General features: G+C 44.0%; 1 protein-coding gene across 10 annotated transcripts in view; it reads right to left on the bottom strand.

Annotated features, from left to right (window-relative positions):
• The window catches only part of cadps2 (Ca++-dependent secretion activator 2), a 160,626-nt gene that overhangs the window by 64,977 nt on the left and 77,644 nt on the right, over nt 1-18,005 (bottom strand). For all 10 annotated transcript variants that reach the window (XM_037106757.1, XM_037106759.1, XM_037106758.1 and 7 more), the window contains 4 exons: nt 17,859-17,998; nt 11,035-11,101; nt 9,686-9,794; nt 9,367-9,567 (listed from right to left, as the gene is read on the bottom strand). In XM_037106757.1, coding sequence (XP_036962652.1) covers nt 9,367-9,567; nt 9,686-9,794; nt 11,035-11,101; nt 17,859-17,998 — 517 coding nt within the window. The remainder of the gene's footprint in view (nt 1-9,366; nt 9,568-9,685; nt 9,795-11,034; nt 11,102-17,858; nt 17,999-18,005) is intronic.

The raw sequence follows: 18,005 nt of genomic DNA, 5'->3' as shown, positions 1-18,005 counted from the left end.
TTGTAAAAAAAATAGATTGAATCTCACTCCAAACTCATCATTAACTGATGCTTCAGGATGTCTGCTGACCGTCCTAAGAATCCTAAAGTGTCTGATGAGCTATATAAATATTCTTATTTCATCATATCACACTGTGGCAGTAGCTAGCTTACTAGCTTCTACCACAATCTGTAGCGTGTCGGAGGATGTGAAGGACGAGAGAGATTCTCCACCTGCAGCGTCGGGAAAAATGGTGATAATATTCTAATCGTAAATTCTTGACGATGATTCTGCAGAGAAAAATGAAACAGAACAATTTATAACAGTACATCGTGGTTTATATGTTGAAGTCATTTGGCTAAAGTTGCGTTTGTCGCTGCACTGGATGCAAACCGTCAGCGAGACTTCTGCAGCGCTGTGATGAAGAAGTGGATTAAAACTCACTGAAGTTTCAGCAGAATTCATTCGTCTGATCGTGAAAGAGTTGGAAACGAGACTAAACGCCTCCTCAGTTTCTTCACAGTTGTTCTGGATCAGACTTCATTAAGCTCTCTGCACAAATTCAATGATGAGACGGATGATGTTCTGTCGAAAGGTCGCCGTCGGGATCGGAGAAAACTGCTCCGACAAAATGATTTCCATTCAATTTGTTTTGAACTTACATGCTTTGTATAAACAAACTGCTTGTTCGAGGTCTATTATGAACGTCGGGCAAAAAAATCTAACATTTTTGGATGACATTGACTTTGAATCGGCTCCCAAATATCATGTTTGTCAAACAGTCCGACTCTTCCGTTCATTATGAGCTCAAATCTTTATAAATATATAAATTTAACAAACTGGAACAGCTCAAGGTTTTGCAACAGTTTTCGATGAAATCAGAGCGATACACTTTATTTATTAGCTTTATTAAAGGCTCTTATCTGCTTCCATATCGTGTCGAAGCCTTCAAAGCTCTAGGTTTTAACTTTCTGAACACACACTCTTTTCTATGGCGCCTCCATCGAGAAAGAAAGACCAACAAGGACAAAAGTAAACAGAAGAGCCGGAGTCATTTCTGTCAAGGATGAACGGCTGCAGCGATATCTTTGCATGATCCCGTCATCTAAAGAGGTGACGCATGAATGTGTTCACGATCATTCACGCCTCAAGTGTTAACACACACACACACACACACACACACGCGTGACTACATTGGCAGTGTGGGTTCTCAGTGCTGTGGCTAATAGTTCCCACCTCGGTTGGCTTCAGATCGTCTGTGAAACTGTCAGTCCTCTCGGCTGACACAAAACGTTCGCCAACATGGACGACATGTGAGGGAAAACACTGGAAGTGACTCACGGAGTCGGGAAAAAAAAAAAAAAACAGCCAGGAAGAGAAGCGACAACAACGAGTCGCCCGATCTGGAGATCAGACGTCTCGTAGTTTCACTTCATCACGTTGGTTGTTTTAATCTACGGAGCCGAGCGTCTCACGACCACGTAAAGACTGAAGACTCTGCAACAAGATGGCGGCATCGTTGACAGAATGAGACGAACTGTGATTATATACAAGATTTCAGAGTGGAAGTTCATTCTGGACCTTTGGGAGGTTAAATCAAAAGATCAGCTTTCAAATCTTCAACAACAAACGAAGTCGACTCAGGCGTCATCATGTGACCTGTGACATCACGATGCCAAGCGGTCACACCTGAGTCCAAAGACGATGTTAGTGAGTGTTTGGTCAGAAAAGCAAGTCGTCCCTACATCTGCTATCATCCCTGCCGACGTTATCCAATCAGGACTGACTCCAAACTGCGTAACAGGAAGTGAGTTGAAACACAAACAGCTCTCACACAATGAAAAAAGTAAAAACAACATCGACAACGTGTGTTTAAACCGAGCCGAGTAGAACAGACATCAGGTGGATCGATACTTTTTAACCTGTCTGGAAATGGTGCATTTGTTGGAGACTATTTTCAGCGGCGGATGAATCCACATTTGACGATGTAGTGTGTGTGTGTGTGCGTGTGTGTGTGTGTGTGATTTTTGCCAGTTCTGGTTTAAGTCATAGTTTTAATCAGTTTTTAAGGAAGATCATTACGTGCTAAGCTAGGCTAAACACTGTTCAACTGTCCTTACGTTTTGTCTGATGTGATTTCAGGCTTTACATCCATCGTTGCTTCTGTTATCTGGATTTGTTGTCAATATAAAAGCGATCGGTAAGAACTGGAGCGTCTGCTGATGAAGTGTTTGCACGCAGCGGCAGAGACACTCTGAGCTCTTCTGCCCGGAGCGGCAGACGGTAACGAGGCTTCGGGGTCAGCGACGAAGGAATCAACGGAGAGAAAGGAAAAAAATAAAAGAAGCAGAAGAGGCGCAGGGCGTCCCGGCCTGAGCAAACCTGGGTTCATTTCCAGTCCTTTCAGGCATCCTGTTAATGGCCCCGCCAAATGAAAAGCCTAACACTCTCCATTCTGCCTTTATCAGGGGAGTACATTTCGGGATGGGAAGTTTCTGAGTGTGACACATGGCCCCACAAAAGACCAAGGCTCGCTGAAGAATGCCGGCGCTGTTCTCCACGCCTGCGACGCCCGCGGCCTCGCGTCCGAGACGAGCATTAGTGATCGCTTTTTATTAACGCTGCCATTTTGTTTTTGTGTGGACGCAGAGAAGCCCGCGAGGACTCTCAGACATTTGTGTTTCGCCCCCCCTCCTCCTCCTCCTCCTCTTCCTCCCTCCTGTCTTTGTCGCTTTTGTCCGAAAGAGAAAAAAAAAAAGACAGCAAAAGTGAAATCTCCACAATCAACTTCCAATCGACGCTCGTCTCCTTTTCTTCCAGTCTTCTTTTCTTCTGACTCCGGCTGCCCTTTGGCTCCTGTGGCCTGCTTTCCCTCTGTCTAATTCCGATGTAGGTCATTTTTACATTCGTTACCTCCGAAACACGGGATTGTCCTTAATGTAATTTGGAGAAAAGACAGGGAGCGAAGGAGGCGACTCTAAAGAAAACGAGACAAAGAGATATAGATTAGTGCTGATAATAAGAGGAGGTGGGAGGAGGGGGAGTATTGATTGGGGGACAGACAGCGCAGGAGTGATGTTGATCCGTGTCGAGTCCAACTTTCAGCTATTATCTGAAGGAGGGGGGGTGTTAAAGGGGGGTGTGTGTGTGTGAATGAGTGTGTGTGACAGAAAATATGGATGAATGTCGCTGCTCCTGGCACAGATGGTGCGTTTGGGTCCCGACTGTCTGCAGGTTTCTTCACTTTGTGTTTCTCAGACAGTTTCTCATCAGTCTGAGGCTGAAGGCAACGCGAGTGTGGCGGACCCAGCCACCCAAAACAGCACCAAAAAATAAATAAAGAAAGACTGTAAATTAATCGATGATCGACGGGAAAGATTACAACATAAACACGACAGAGTTGGGTTTGATCTCCTGTAAATTTGAAGGATCACAACTTTAAACGTGAATTATTGTTTTCTGAGCGAACGTCAACAAAACGGATACGCTAAAAATATTTGTTTCACGCGTGTCATACGAACATTTCTACAATGTCCGTCGTGACACATTCGGTCTACACTCATCAGACCTGACGTGGTGGAGAGGGTGGTGACGGCGTTTCAACATCTGTAAGAGTCACACCAGTGGATATTCTGTGAGGAGACAGAACCAGGAATGTTGAGATAAAACACTTGGTTTGGGTCCGCGGGGAGTTCTGCCTCTATTAAATCAACCTCCAACTATTCTGACAGTTGACCTTCGATTCTTGAGTACATAACACTCTGCGTCCGGCTTCTTTGATGTGATTATTTTCTATTTTTTTTTTCTATTTTCTCTGCTGACTGGAGGCAACAACTGAATTAGACTCCATCGAGACGACTCAGTGTGCACGTTCAAGATTTTACGTGCTAAATGTTTAAAGATCCTGAGGAGAAACAGTCCGAATGGAACGGCACAAAATCTGATGAATGTCCTTTGAGTTAGAAGTTTAAAAATGAAACGATCGTGTTGGCGATCAGACTTCTGCTCATCTCCTCTGCAGGCTACATTAGCTGCTGCAACCGTAACACGTCTGAATGCCTGACTGAATTGTCATGTTGCATTGTGGGAAATGTAGGAGGCCTGGTTTGGACAAAAACAAAGCGTCTGTTGAATTGATGACGGCAGCATTTAGATTCATCTGAAATAATCGTCTATCTGAAGAAAAACTGTTAAATCTGCAAATCAATAAAGTTTAATTAAGACATTTGTGGGGAAGTTTGAGTGTGTGTTGAGGGGTGTGTGTGTGTGTGTGTGTGTGTGTGTGTGTGTGTGTGTGTGTGTGTGTGTGTGTGTGTGTGTGAGGTGGGGGTCTCTCCATGTCCATCCTGTCTGGGCTCCATTGGTATCGTCACGGCAACAGTCACATCTATGTGACATGCTGCTCTGAGAGGTGGTGGCGGCCGCTGATGGCAGGTTATTGATGCAGACGAGGAGGAGGAGGAGGAGGAAGGAGAGCGTTTCAGTTTCAGGTGCGCCCGGCTGAGAGATGCGACTTGATCTGCCTGTCGGAGCGTGGCGGCGGCGACGGAGATGATGTCGAGGGCGAGCGGAGACGAAAATGCAGACGGACAAGCCCATCAGTCTCCGTCTGAACGGAGCCTCTCGTAACGCAGAGCGCAAAAAAACAACCTCAACTCAGGGGAAAAAAAAGTTTTGCGAAGAGCACGTGAACGCATCCCCAGCTGCTCTGCTGCGTTTGAGGGCGTCGCTGAAACAAAGGGAGGTTAAGACAAACGGACAGTTCGGACGTCTCTGCTCGGGATCGTCCTCCATGTCAAACTGACCACCTGCCTCCTCAAAAACACAACTGACAGGTGTAAACATCCCCGAAAAACAACTGGAGGGCCGAATCTCGACCCCCAACTGGCCGCCTGTTCGTACTGAGGACACAAGTCGCAGTCCGTGTGATAAAAGTGGATTTCAGGTCGCGGACCAGATCAAATTTCCCCACAGCAGCCGATGATTTCCACGTGTTTGGACTTTGTGTGTGGGTCGTTTGAGCGCCGGTCCATTTGAGTCCTGTTCATGTGCGCTGCTGGCAGCAGTGAACCGACGAGGAGCTGACAGGAAGTGACGTCTGCTGAAGTTTCTCCAGCTAACTCGCACACTGTTTGTCCTTTTCTTCAGAGTTTCCACTTCAGAGCTGAGGAAGTCACTGAGGCCGGCAGCTGAAGTCTGCTCACACAGCAGTGAAATATCTCCCCGGACTTCATGGAGATGAAGGCCCGGTTCAGGTTTATAGAACCTGCACTGTCCTTTTCTTATGTTTGCTCACGTCCTCGCTTCACAGTCTGCCTCGTTGGTTTGGTTTTACTTTTCATTTGGTTTTCTAAACAAACTTCCTTTTGTTGCTTCAGTCATTTCATCTCCAGGAAACAGAATGGACAGAACCGCAGGATGGTTCTGGTCTTTACTGGGATGTGAGCCGACTGTTTTCATGACCTCAGCAGCTGCAGCGGAGGAGCACCGACGATGTTCACATGTTCTCACCCACATACAACATGTTAAAGATGTTCTAGTTGTGTTTAAGACGAATGCTAATGTTGGCATGCTAACGAGAGGTCCAGAAATATGTACCAGAACCCCAAAAGACCCGGAAATGTAAATGGACATGTCTGATATTTGAAAGCTGGGACCTGGACTCAAGCATACAACTGGCTCGGACCGGATCGGCACCAACTTCACAGCTGACTGCGGCTCCTGATGCTATTCAGCAGATCTTTACACTCATCACACACAAACAGCACCGGCTGGATCTTCTCGGTGTTGCACGTCATGTTGGGCCTGTGGATACAGAACCAGCCCGACTCATCCTGCACAGATCTCACGTCTCGTCTCGGGTCTCAGTCGTGGTTTTAGTGGAGAACATCCAGCTGAGTTCAGCCGCCGTACAGACAACAAACCTTTTGGATTTTGGCCTTTTTTTCTTCTGGTGTCACGATTTTAACCCCGCGAGCTGTAAACATCTGAGGACGGACACGTTTTTAAAGATGTTAAACGGACTTTAACGTTGTGAAGTCAGTCGCTCCAGAACATATCAGACGTTCACTTCATCTGTCGTGTGTTGAAATCAGCCTTTTTTTGTCCAAACTTTGCAGTGCATGATGGTTAAATCCCAGTTAGAGACCATTCATTTCACTGTACTGGGACACACGCAGTCGATGTGGTTAAACTTCTTTTTATTTATGAGCTCAGTTAAACCTTTTTTTATTGAGCAGTCATGTTGTCGCGTACATCTTTTTGTCACCTGACACATATTTAACACAGAACATGTGATATCGAACCGTTTGTGAAATGCCTGAATGTCTTCAGCGATTTGCTTCTGTCATTGTTGGCCATCAGCTGGAAAACGGAAGCTGAGGATTCACAGCACAGAGAGCGACGACGATAAGAGACTTTGTCATTTCGTAAATTCTGACACCGCCGCTCGCTTGCTCGCTCTTTGTGCGTCTGGATACAAAGACGAAAACAGTTCTGAGGCAAAAAAGAAAAAAAGATGTTGTGTTTCTCGTCTCAACTGATCTAAATTATCAACCTTTGAATGGAGAAGAAAAATAACTCGATTTGTTCAGAAGAAAAACAGCTATTTCATGAAGTCAAGGCGGCAGAAGTATGATTTTATTAATGCTAAATGACCTGTCTTCATGTGTGTGTGTGTGTGTGTGTGTGTGTGTGTGTGTGCTCGTCAGTGTGTACACATGATGTCATTAGTGTGATTTAACCTCTACGTTTCATTCCTAATGAAAGAACGCCTGCAGGGCGAGCACAAGCGCTCGTACAGGTTCACCGACACAATCATCATTAAAAAGCTTGAACGACTTTTTGTCAAGCCCATCACACACACACAGACACAGACACACACACACACACACACACACAGACACACACACACACAGACACAGACACACACACAGACACACAGACACACAGACACACACTGCGGCACTTAGCACCCAGTTAAGAGCTATTTCGCGGACACCTTCTATTTCCTCCTGCAAACAGCGTGTCAGCACCTCTCGCCATTAGTGCTTCAATCTGTTCCATTAAGCGCTAACGAGCGGCGGCGAGGACGGGCCGCGGCCGCGCCAAATTACACAAATAACGCCGTAATCAGCTCTCAGTGTGAAGCTCTTCGTGCCACAATGCTCGGCCAGGAGGGGAGAGCGTCCGGCGAGCACGCAGACGCCGTCGTCCATGGACAGATAATAAATGAAATGATTTGTAGGTGAAGCGGAGGAGGAGGAGGAGGAGGAGAGAAACAACAGGATGTGGATGTGAGGAGGCAAAGAGGGAAATACAGCAGAAGTTTAGAAGAAAGGAGGGACAATGAAAGAAGGTAAGAAAAAGAGAGGACGTATTTAAAAGGTAAGTAATGTAAAGCTACCGTCTGCAGCTCTTGACCACTACGAGCTCCACTGAGAGTGAAGATTTCATGATTGTTTTATTGTTACTGATCAACAGCTGGTTAAAAAATCAAGCCGACAGCAGAAAGACATGGAGGTACACGTGAGAGGATGAGAACATTTTATTCTTTAAAGATGCTTTAGAAGCAGATTTCAAACAATTAGCTGCTTATAAAACTCAGAACAATCCACAAACTGGATTCACTGCTGAGGAACTGAAGTGTTTAATATTCAATTCAACCTGCTCGAGATCATTTCCGGTTGTTTGAATGTTTGTTTGTTCTTCGTTATCTTAGATTAATGATCCTCTGTCACTTTGCAAATATGGGAAAAACTGCAGGTTCTGTTTGGGTCTGTTTATGAGGACGGGAATGAACCCAACATGTTTATCAGCACCTTTAAAGTAAATAAGAGGACGGAGGAAGGAGAAATAAGGATACAACTGAAGGGGACAGAGAGAGTGCAGGGAGACAGAAAGTAGAGAGTAAAAGAATAATGATGGTGGAAAATAATAAGAAATGAGACGAGGAAGTCCCAGAATCTGAGGGAAACAGAGGGAATGTGGGAATAAGAGAAAATAAAGCACAAAGAAAGGAAGAGAAGAGGAAACTAACGGTGGAAATGACGACAGAATGGATGCTCAGTGTGTGTTGTGTTGTGTTTGTGTGTGTCTAATATCTGTAATATGGAAAGCTCTCGGTAATAAAACACTGTTGTGAAGAAGAGAACAAAACAAGCAAACATCTGAAGAAAGACACACACACACGTAAACACTCCAGCTCCATCTTAAATCTGACTTTAGACTCGCAGGAAACAGATCTACTCCCCAAACATGACGTCACGACGATGGACGAGTCTCTCCTGGTCTTGATTACGACACGAGATGAATCCAGCGAAGACAAGCGAGTCGGTCGGCTCCCGTATCGCCACAACACTTTTAAATTCACTTGTGTCATCGATGGCTGTGATCAGACGGAGCGGACGGGCAACTTATCGTACAACCACATCGCCAAGTTAAATGTTTCTGCAAAACCACAGATCAGATAACGTTTCTTTATGCTGCAACTTTTACTTTTGTTTAGCTTGAATTTGAAGGAAGGAAAGTGAAGGAAACTGTTCAGGTCTTCCAACAGCTGGAAACATCTGTCCGTTCTCACTATACTCACGTTTTAAACAGATGAATGTAACCTGACGCAACATTCGCTGCTTCTAGTGCAGAAACATCTGAAGAGCTCCTAAATGGAACGTGACCGCAGGGCCTCGTTCACCAGCCTCTTCTCCTGGCAGAGTAATTTGTTTCTCCAAAAAATGAAGCCGATCACTGGAGTTTACTGCGTGTCACAGCGAGCAGGGCTGCGTCCTGCTGGCAATCTGTGCCGGACTGACATCAGTTTCAGTCCGACGTTGTGAGAACTCGTCATCCATCTGTGCGGATCTTATGTTCTGTAAAAGCAGCTCCACTGTGGACGGGTTCGTTCGTGTGTGTAAATGTGAGTTTTTCTTTTAAACTTCATTTAGAAAAGGCTTTTTACCAAATGTCGTGCTGGCCGGTGTCACAGTCCAGATCACCTCTGTTGGACGGGTCCCACAGTTTTGGCTTGTGGACGACAGATTTTACCACCATGTGACAGTTGCAGGAACTTATTTCAGCATGCACAAAACTGAAACTTGGAAACTTGATGAATTCTTTTGTCTCATCTGCTGTTTCCTTTCTGAAGAGCCTCTTATATCTGCAAGATCCAGATATGATTCTCTGAGAAATGAAAGAGAATGTCTAAAATACCTCATCTTACATTGTCCTGGATCTGTGCTTTAATCAGGATCCAAACCAAAAGTCTGTGGGGTTTATTCTGGTCCGAGACCCGTCCTCCATCCAAGTTCTGTGGAAATCCGTTCAGTAGTTTTTGTGTCATCCTGCTGACAAACCAACAAACAAACACACCCAGAGAGAATCAGAACCTACTGATGGGCGACGCTGGTTTCTGGATTCCTCCTCTGCAGTTCATGTTTTTGTTCTGCGGCGGCGGGACCGGTTTGTAGGACTGTCCGGTGGCTCGGTACATGGCCTGGACCCACAGCATCCGGTCCTGCTCGTCGTCACAGGCAAACATCACCAGGTCGCCCTCCTTCACCGCGTTAAAAAACACGCGGCCGCCCTGCAGACCTGACGAGGAGGAAGAAGAGGAGGAAGTATAAAAAGCTCGGTTCAAGATAAACTGCACAAATCCATATTTCAGGAGGGTTCAGTCCTGTCGGATCGACCCGAGCAGAACCGTCGGTACCTGGCTGAGGGTCGCAGTAATCCACCGTGTAGCCCTCCAGCTGCATCAGCTCCTGAGGCTCCGCCTTCTTCTCTCTGTAGCTGCACATGGCAAACGTGTACTGACTCACCTGCAGGACACACACACACACACACACACACACACACACCTACATGTAAAACAATCTGTTGTCTTTAATAAAAACAAAGCTCTGTTTAGAAAGACGCGCCGGGGGAATTTCAAAATAAAGGCGCATCTTAACGATGGCAGCGTCGTTTTCACATTTATCGTTGCAAAGTGGAACATTTGTTGCAAGAAAATTACTTTCGAGAGAATCTAATACTTTAAATGACATTCACCTCAACTAAAGTCATATTTCAACACGACATCTTCACTTTTTACTCAAGTGTGACTCTTTACAACACTGATTTATACTCGATTCCACAGTGTGAGACGACTCAGAGAAGGTAAAGATGGCGTGTGGCGCTCCAACACACGGCAGGAAGTATGAAGACAGCTGAACGTTTGCCTCCACTCCTCTGGTTTCAGTCTTCTCACAGGAGGTCGAACCTTCTGCTGAGGTTTGATCGTATTCAGACACGACAACATCTTCCATGTTTTGCTCACATCTGGCTCAGAGTCGGCGTTCCAGATCACCTCAAGACTTCCCATTTCTTCCAAAGCACACAGGGAGAAGGATGGTGGAGCTGGATTGGTGCACAGGGACGACGGTCAGGTTCTCACTTAATTTTCCTGATTTCCTAAAAGTGAGCAGACATTTTGCTTCCTGCAAGTATTTTTGCTCTGGGAGAAATCATTTTAAAAGCTGCAGCAGGATAGTTTTCATCCCATCAGGACAGAACGAGTCTGGCAATCTCAGAAATGTCGTCTAACACTTCATCAGCCGTTAACATCCTCCATCCCAATCAATGAAATACACAAGACGGCCATTTAAAAAAGCACTGCATATTTTTTTTTTCGATCTGAGAGGTAAACAGAGTCGTACGCCGCAAAGAAAAGACAAAGTGTGAATTTGAATGTCTGCCCTTGCCCTCACACATCCTGGGTGCTCACAAAGTAAATAACAGCTGAAGGGAAAAAAGTGAATTCAAGAGACCAGAACTCAATTAACTTTGCTGCTGCCAGACTTTTGTACTCAGACGAGGTGTAAATACCTTTCAAGTGGAGCGATGGATGTGAGATGATTTTCTTTAATAACCGAAAATAGTTTTTTTTCCCCCTCAATCGACCGACTCGCTTTCTGATAAAATCTGCCCATTAAAAAAAAAAAAAAAAGGGAAAGTTTGAGAGTCTTTGAGATCCGTTTCCGAATCAACCGCAGATCGTCACACGTTTTCTCAGTTTCTTACCTGAACGAGGACGAAATATCTTTTTTTCCAGCGTTTCCAGACTCTCTGTCCGAGAGCGTACAGGTGCCTGAAACACACAGAAAACACACAACGTCACCCTGAAGGAAATGTCAGGAGTCTTCACACAGTGTTTATTATTATACTAAATGTTATAAGAACATTTCAATCCGAGCTGACGTGCGAGGAGCTGATCCTTCAGTTCCTCAGCAGCAGGAAAGTTAAAACACAAACAGATAAATCAGCAAGAATAAAAACACATCGACACACTTCTTCTTCTGCGACTGACGATTACTTTCATCATCAGTTAATCCTTCATGTAAGGAAACAATGACAAACCCCAAAATCCCCCCAAAATAATTCACATCACTGCAAACGTGACTGAAATCAGCTGATCTCAAGTCAGTGTCTGCAGTCTTACAGTGAAATAATTATTCCATAGAAGCTTATTTATTCCGTAGTTTCTTCAGCGTTTCCTCTGCATCACTTTTAGACACTGAAATATTGACGGATTTTAAAAAACGGTACAAAACTTTACTGAAAACACCAAATGAACTCAATAATTCACCTCATCATTTCTTCAGTCAAGTCAAAGTCGAGACTCGAGTCATTGATCTTCTGTCGAGTCAGACGAGTCTCTGTTCTCGTTGATCAACGACAGAGAAAAAGCTAAAAAAATCTCCATATCTAAGATACTCAGTGATCCGATAAAACCGGGAGTTTGTCAGATGTAAACTGTGTTTGACATCTGATGTTAAATGTGAAATCAGAGTTTTCATGGAAAATGTACAAAAGCAAAAACTGTACATTCATGTGAAACGTGCAGGAGGAACAGAAGCAGAGGATTCGTGCTGAGTTCTTGACCCTGGAAACAAACGATCTCTCCTGCGGCTCTGCGTTCAGTCACATTCATCAGCTGCCAATGAATCGCTGTTTTCAGGATCAACACTGAACTCTGACACTCGAACGCAGCTTTTAAAGCCGACGTGGAGACGAAGTCTTTTAAAGAGCGGAGAGGAAAACGGAGACGTCAACACCTCCGATAATCTTCATGCGATTTCGCTCGAGAGCTTCGGACTACACAGACGCTGACGTGAGGCCGTTCTGTAGCACGTGAAATGTTCTTTACGTAAAAACATTCATGAAGCTCAGTTCTTGTGAGTTTGTGTTTTATTTTTATTTTTATTTATTATTTATAACATCACACATTCGCTCAGACGCGACGGTCAGAACTTCATCGCTCACAGCCGAGCTACGAAAGAGTTAATCCACCACTGTTTCAGAAAAAAAACACCAGAAATGTGCTTCACTCTCTGCTGACTGAAGATCTTTGTGTTCAGGAAACAAAAAGAGTTCACTGAAGACGTTGTTGTGGACATATTGTTTGACAAACGAGCCTAAATCAAAAAATGATCCACAGACTCATCGATAATGAAAATAACTGACTGATCTGAGGGGACGAGGCATCACTTCCAAAAACAGAACAATGAGACACAAAGAATCTTTCTATGTTTGATATGTTTTATGTTTTTTAGGGCGGGACTTCTTCTTGTTTTGCCTCATATTTCAGTTCTCGGATGTTTATATGAAAACAAAAACCTCCAGGAGTCCTCGAGAGCCCATCAAGGACCCACTCAGCGTCTTTACCCCCCCGGCTGTGAGACGTTATCAACGCGTTAATTTCTCCCCTCAGTGTGGAACTAAAAAAGGAGAAAGTAATGAGTCCGTGACACAGACAGCAGCTCGTTGAGGAAGTCTCGAGGAAAATGGAAGAATGACCAGCGTGGCCTCTCGATCAATGGCTGCTCCCGGGCCTCCTGAAGCGTGGGATACGAGGCAAGTGCAAGTGAGGAAAATCAATCGATGGCGAGACCTCTTTCTTCAGCCCTGCCGCCCGCCCTCAAAGAAAAGGCCTCCAGTCAAGGCTGCGGTGCGTCTGGACAGAGAATCTGGGCCATTCTGCACGGCTCCGGGTTAACATGTGGCACCGCTCGCCGGCCACTTGTGAAAATTATTTGGCCGTCTGTCCTCCTGCAGGGTCTCAAACATCCATTCAGCCGCACGCCGCCGCGCTGACGGACTGCGGACGGCGGAGAGAGTTCACTGCCGGCATTTAACAGTCCGCACTGCAAAAGAAGCATCTGTCTTTCACTGGTCATTTAGCCGCATATTCAGACTTTAAAGGTTATTTTCAAAGAAAGAAGTTAAACATTGGATTTATTCATTAAATGAAGCACAGAGACCAGATTTTCTCTCATTCCAAGGAGTGTATTGAAATGATTATCAGCAGGGTTAGAGTTAGAAAATCAGCCTGAATCACTGCAGCAAAAAGAGTCGACATTTATTATTAATATGAAGGAAAATAAACTGATTTTAGTGATTATTTTAAGTCTAAATAATTAATCAAATAAAAAATGTTCGTATTTTCATTGATTCATGAACTTGGTTTATTTCCATATTTTTTCTTATTTTTCCAAGACTTCAAAAAGACGACGTAAAAAAAACAAAAATCACCAATTTGAGTAGTAAAAAAAAAAAAACGTACATTTTTGTTGATTTCCTCAAAAAATCAATAGACAGATTTTTTTTTTTAAGTTTCTATCAGGTTTTCATCTTCTCAAGCATCAAAAATGTCTCATGTGAGGTGAAATAATCTGAACACATCGGCTGAATTTTGTCGTTTTTTAACATAAAAAATTGTATTTCATTATTTTTATTTTGCACATAATTACACATAATTAGAAAGGAGATTTTGTTTTTGCAGCAGCAGCAGAAATGTTGAGCTTTTGTTCCAAAAGTAACTGTTTCAGTCTGATATCTTAAATTGTTTCCTTTTATTGGCACAAATTTATTTTTATCAGGCGGAGGAAGAAATTCAGAATTTTCTGCTGTTATATTTTTGTTTTTGCTTTTTTTTTTTTTTTTTAAAGATTATTAAATAAATTAAATATTATTTTGGTTGAAGAATCCCTGACTTCACTGTGTCTTCTCCTAATAAAACATCTTTTCTTCCATTGTGATCACAGTAAAAATCACAGCAGCAGCATGAAGAATAAATAATCATTTCTCAGTTCGGATCATGGAAACAGGTCCGGTTCCTCTCGGTGATACTTCACGTGATTAAAGAACCGGCTCACTGCTGCCCGACACAATCAGAAAAACTGATCTCAAAGGTGTGAGATGATCGTGAAATGATCACACTTTGTCTTTTTCTTCTGGCATCTGACGGCCTCGCCTTCCTTTTCACGTTTGAACCAGCAGAAAATAAAATGACACAAATGTAGAATTATTGTTTGTTTTCTCTTGAAGCAACAATAATTCCTCCATGATTCGGCCTCCTCACACACACGGCCACAGTGAGAACAGCATCCAAGAACCTGAGAGGAAACAATATTTGAAAATATATTCAAAAATATATGAGGACACCTTCCAGCAGGTGAATGAGAGAAAAGCAGCTTAAGAAGACAACACAAGAAGAAGAAGAAGAAGAAGAAGAAGAAGAAGAAGAGCTGGACAGGAACCAGAGATGGACTCACAGGGAGACTAACACTGACCCCTAGTGGAGACTTTTCAGAACTGCACCCAACAACTTACAGGTGAGACAAGAGAATGTAAATGACACTCTGTTAAAAGAGAGAAAATCAACACTGAAACAACTTTAAAGCTGTTTTATAGCCAGTGAACACAACTGTCACTGTTATTCAGTGTCAGCGTTTGATTTGTGCCACAACGGGATCAAAATAATCAAACCAGTAGACGCAGTTTGACGACATCGCAAACAGAGAGAAAATAATTCTACTCTGGTAAAAGTAGAAGTTCTGATCCAGCTTGTTTCCTCCAGTTCAGTAACAGAGTTCAGGCTCTGACATGGACTCAGAGTATCAGAGTAAAAAGTCTCCCTCTGAAGGACATTTGTGCTCAAAGCTAACTGAAGCTCACGTCATATTAATAGAATTCAAAGACTATTAAAGTTAAAGGTAGAACCAGTAGGATTTTGTCCCAGCTGTTCCTGAACACACCACAAAGACAGCTGATTGTTGAGTCTCATTCCCAGGACGTCAAATAGACACATGTTGGGTTGGTAAAGCGTCCCGAGCAGCAACAAAGAGAGAAAATCAGAAACTCTCTGCAGATACGAGACACTAACACGCCTTTTCTCCACATTCCAGCCTCCCTCTCTGTCTGTTTACGGCTTCTTACGGCTTTGTCTCGTCTGAAATCAGTCTGGTGACGTTGGGAAGGCGGCGTGTGATGACCTCAAACACATCAAACTAAAGTAACGAGCCGGTTCTGAAAATGTGTACTTCATTACTTCCACTTCTGGTGTTAGTACAGTAGTGTTGGATCACTGGAGATCACAGATCACAGGTGAGGCGAATTAAATCCATCTGGGACACAAAACTTTTGGGTTAATCTAATCACAATCACAATCTAACACGACACATATCAAAGGTCTGATCGTTTACGTGACATATTATATCTCCTCGTTACACCGCGGGCTGTAACGAGGAGCTGATCACTGGCAGCGGCCTGGAGAGCGTCGACACTCCGGCTACATCAGTGGTTTTCTTTAATCAGAGGACGTTTCTGTCCTCAGGCCTTCTTTAAAATCCAGACGTATCATATCTTTGACTGACAGTCAAGGAGGAGTCGAATTAAGTCAAATTAAGTCGAGGCGATTAAACTGTGGGAAAAAATTATTAAAAAGTACGTTAAAGTGCTGACACACACACACACACACACACACACACACACACACACACACAGCTGTGGTATTAATGAGCAGGAGTGTTGCTGCTCCAGATTTGTGGGTTCAAACATTAGGTTTTGCCGACATCTTGTGGCAGCAAGTTAGAAATGCACAACAGACACAAAAGTGAAGTGGGAGAAACAAACAGACTTCATCACGTGTCACTACCACACACTGTTTGAAATTAAAATCAAACTCTCTCCCAGTATTTGGAGGGAACGACTCTCACTCGACACGATGAGGTTGTTGTCAAAAGACGAAGTAGAAGAAGATCGAGAAGAAAATGAATCTGGTTTGTAAATGTTGAACTGCAGATTCTTCCTCATTCAACCAGCAGGTGAAGCTGTCAGCCTGCAAACAAGATCCTGACACACACACACACACACACACACACACACACACACACACACACACACACACACACACACACACACACACCTCTGAATGTTTTAACTAATAGTTATGTATCATATTGATCTACGGCACTCGGGTGGAGAAAGTCTGGATCATTGTACATGAGCGGTGCCAAACTTCAGCAGGACGTATTTTGATTTAGTTCCGGTGAACAAACATCCGTTCAGACGACATCAGGGGAAATCTGAACTTCTGCGCAGCTTTAGTTTTGGTGTTCGGACCTCCTGGATCTCACGTCCACGACCAACACAGCCGATGCAGCTTCTTTTTTTTTCCTCAAACGCCGAAGGAGAAAGAGAGTCGAGGTACAGTTCATAACTCCAAGAAATAGATAAATAGACAGCGAATCTAAAGGAGCCTCACTGTTAATTGACCGGCTAACTTCTTCCAAGGAAGTTGGAATCTTGTTTTGTAATTTTCCTGAGTTCCAAAGCAGCTGGAGGAGAAAGACTGTGATATGAAATGTTTTTCCTCTGCATGTGACCCAAACGCAGGAATAAATGTCAGTTAAATGTGTTTCTGCAAAACTACAGGTGAGTTCAAACTGGACGTTTCCTTTATGTTGCAACTTAAAGTTTGTTTAAGTTCTCTGATTAGGTTTTAACCGTTCAGTTTGGGTTAGAAAACATCACGGTTTGGATTCAACTGCCTGTTTTGTTGAAATGCCCCCAGCTGACCTGAAAATATACATGACACATATACATGACACTCACAGAACTGTTTCAGGTCGTCTGATGTGAACGGTTCCCTCGAGTTCTGCCCACAGAATTGCTGAGCTTTGATTGGACCAAACCAAAAGGTGTCGTCCTCTTCTTACTTCGGTGTTTCAGGTCATCGTCCTGGTTGCGTAACTCGACCTCTCGTGACCGTCAGCTGGTGGAGAAACGCTGCAACTCTTTCCCTGTAAGACGATGCTGCACCTTCCTCACGTCCGGTGTGGTGCTGTGTTTTCTTACCAGTTGTCTTGTTTAGTGGATAACGTGTCAGACTGCGGACGGATGAATACGGAGACGACTTCACAACCTTCTCCACTCTCATCTAAATCAATTACTATCGATCGAAGGTCGTCTGAGAGGTTTTTTCCTTCTGGTTCACATCAACTGAGACAAAACTCAAAATGTTTGAGTTGTTTTAACGAGTCAAAGCAGCGTCGACTCTCACATCCGAACTCGTCACACTGACTCGGTCCGTCCAGCCTACGAGCTGAATGTTTTTAAGTAAGTGAACACGATGACAGATGGATGGAATATGATAATTTTGTGTGTTATTGGTTCAAACAGATTGTGTTTGTTGGTTGTTGTCACTCGGATGAAGATCAGGCCACGTTCAACACAAATCCATCTCAAATGAAGTGAAATCATCATTCCGAACGTCTCTCTCTCTCCATTTCTTGGCAGTTTGTTGAATTTGTCCTTCACTTACTCACAAATAATTTAATACTGACTCACGGACGGTGGGAGGAAAGAACGAGTTAGATAAACGCTTCTGAAACTATGAAGCAGGAGAAAAACAAAGGAGCTGAGAAAAGGTCTCAGATCAGACCTGGAACATTCCTGCAGAACCTCACGTTAACTGGTTCTGATCATCGATCTGGTTTTAAATTTAAGACTTTCTGACAGAGTTTGGACTTTTCTCTCTGGATCCGACGGCCCGGCAGACTCACCCGCTGTGCTTCATGTTGGGGGGTTTGTCCATGCGGACGGCCAGTTTGATCTTCAGCTCCGTGTCCTGGCTGTTCTTGGGGACGACCATGCGGTGGAACTCGGCCTGCTTCGGCCCGTTTGTGGTTGGATTCAGAACCACCTGAGGA

Source organism: Acanthopagrus latus, chromosome 8 (assembly GCF_904848185.1).
Source record: "Acanthopagrus latus isolate v.2019 chromosome 8, fAcaLat1.1, whole genome shotgun sequence".
In the NCBI taxonomy this organism is placed as follows: Eukaryota; Metazoa; Chordata; class Actinopteri; order Spariformes; family Sparidae; genus Acanthopagrus; species Acanthopagrus latus.
Note: the sequence above shows the minus strand (reverse complement) of the source record. Positions and strands in the feature narration are given on the sequence as shown.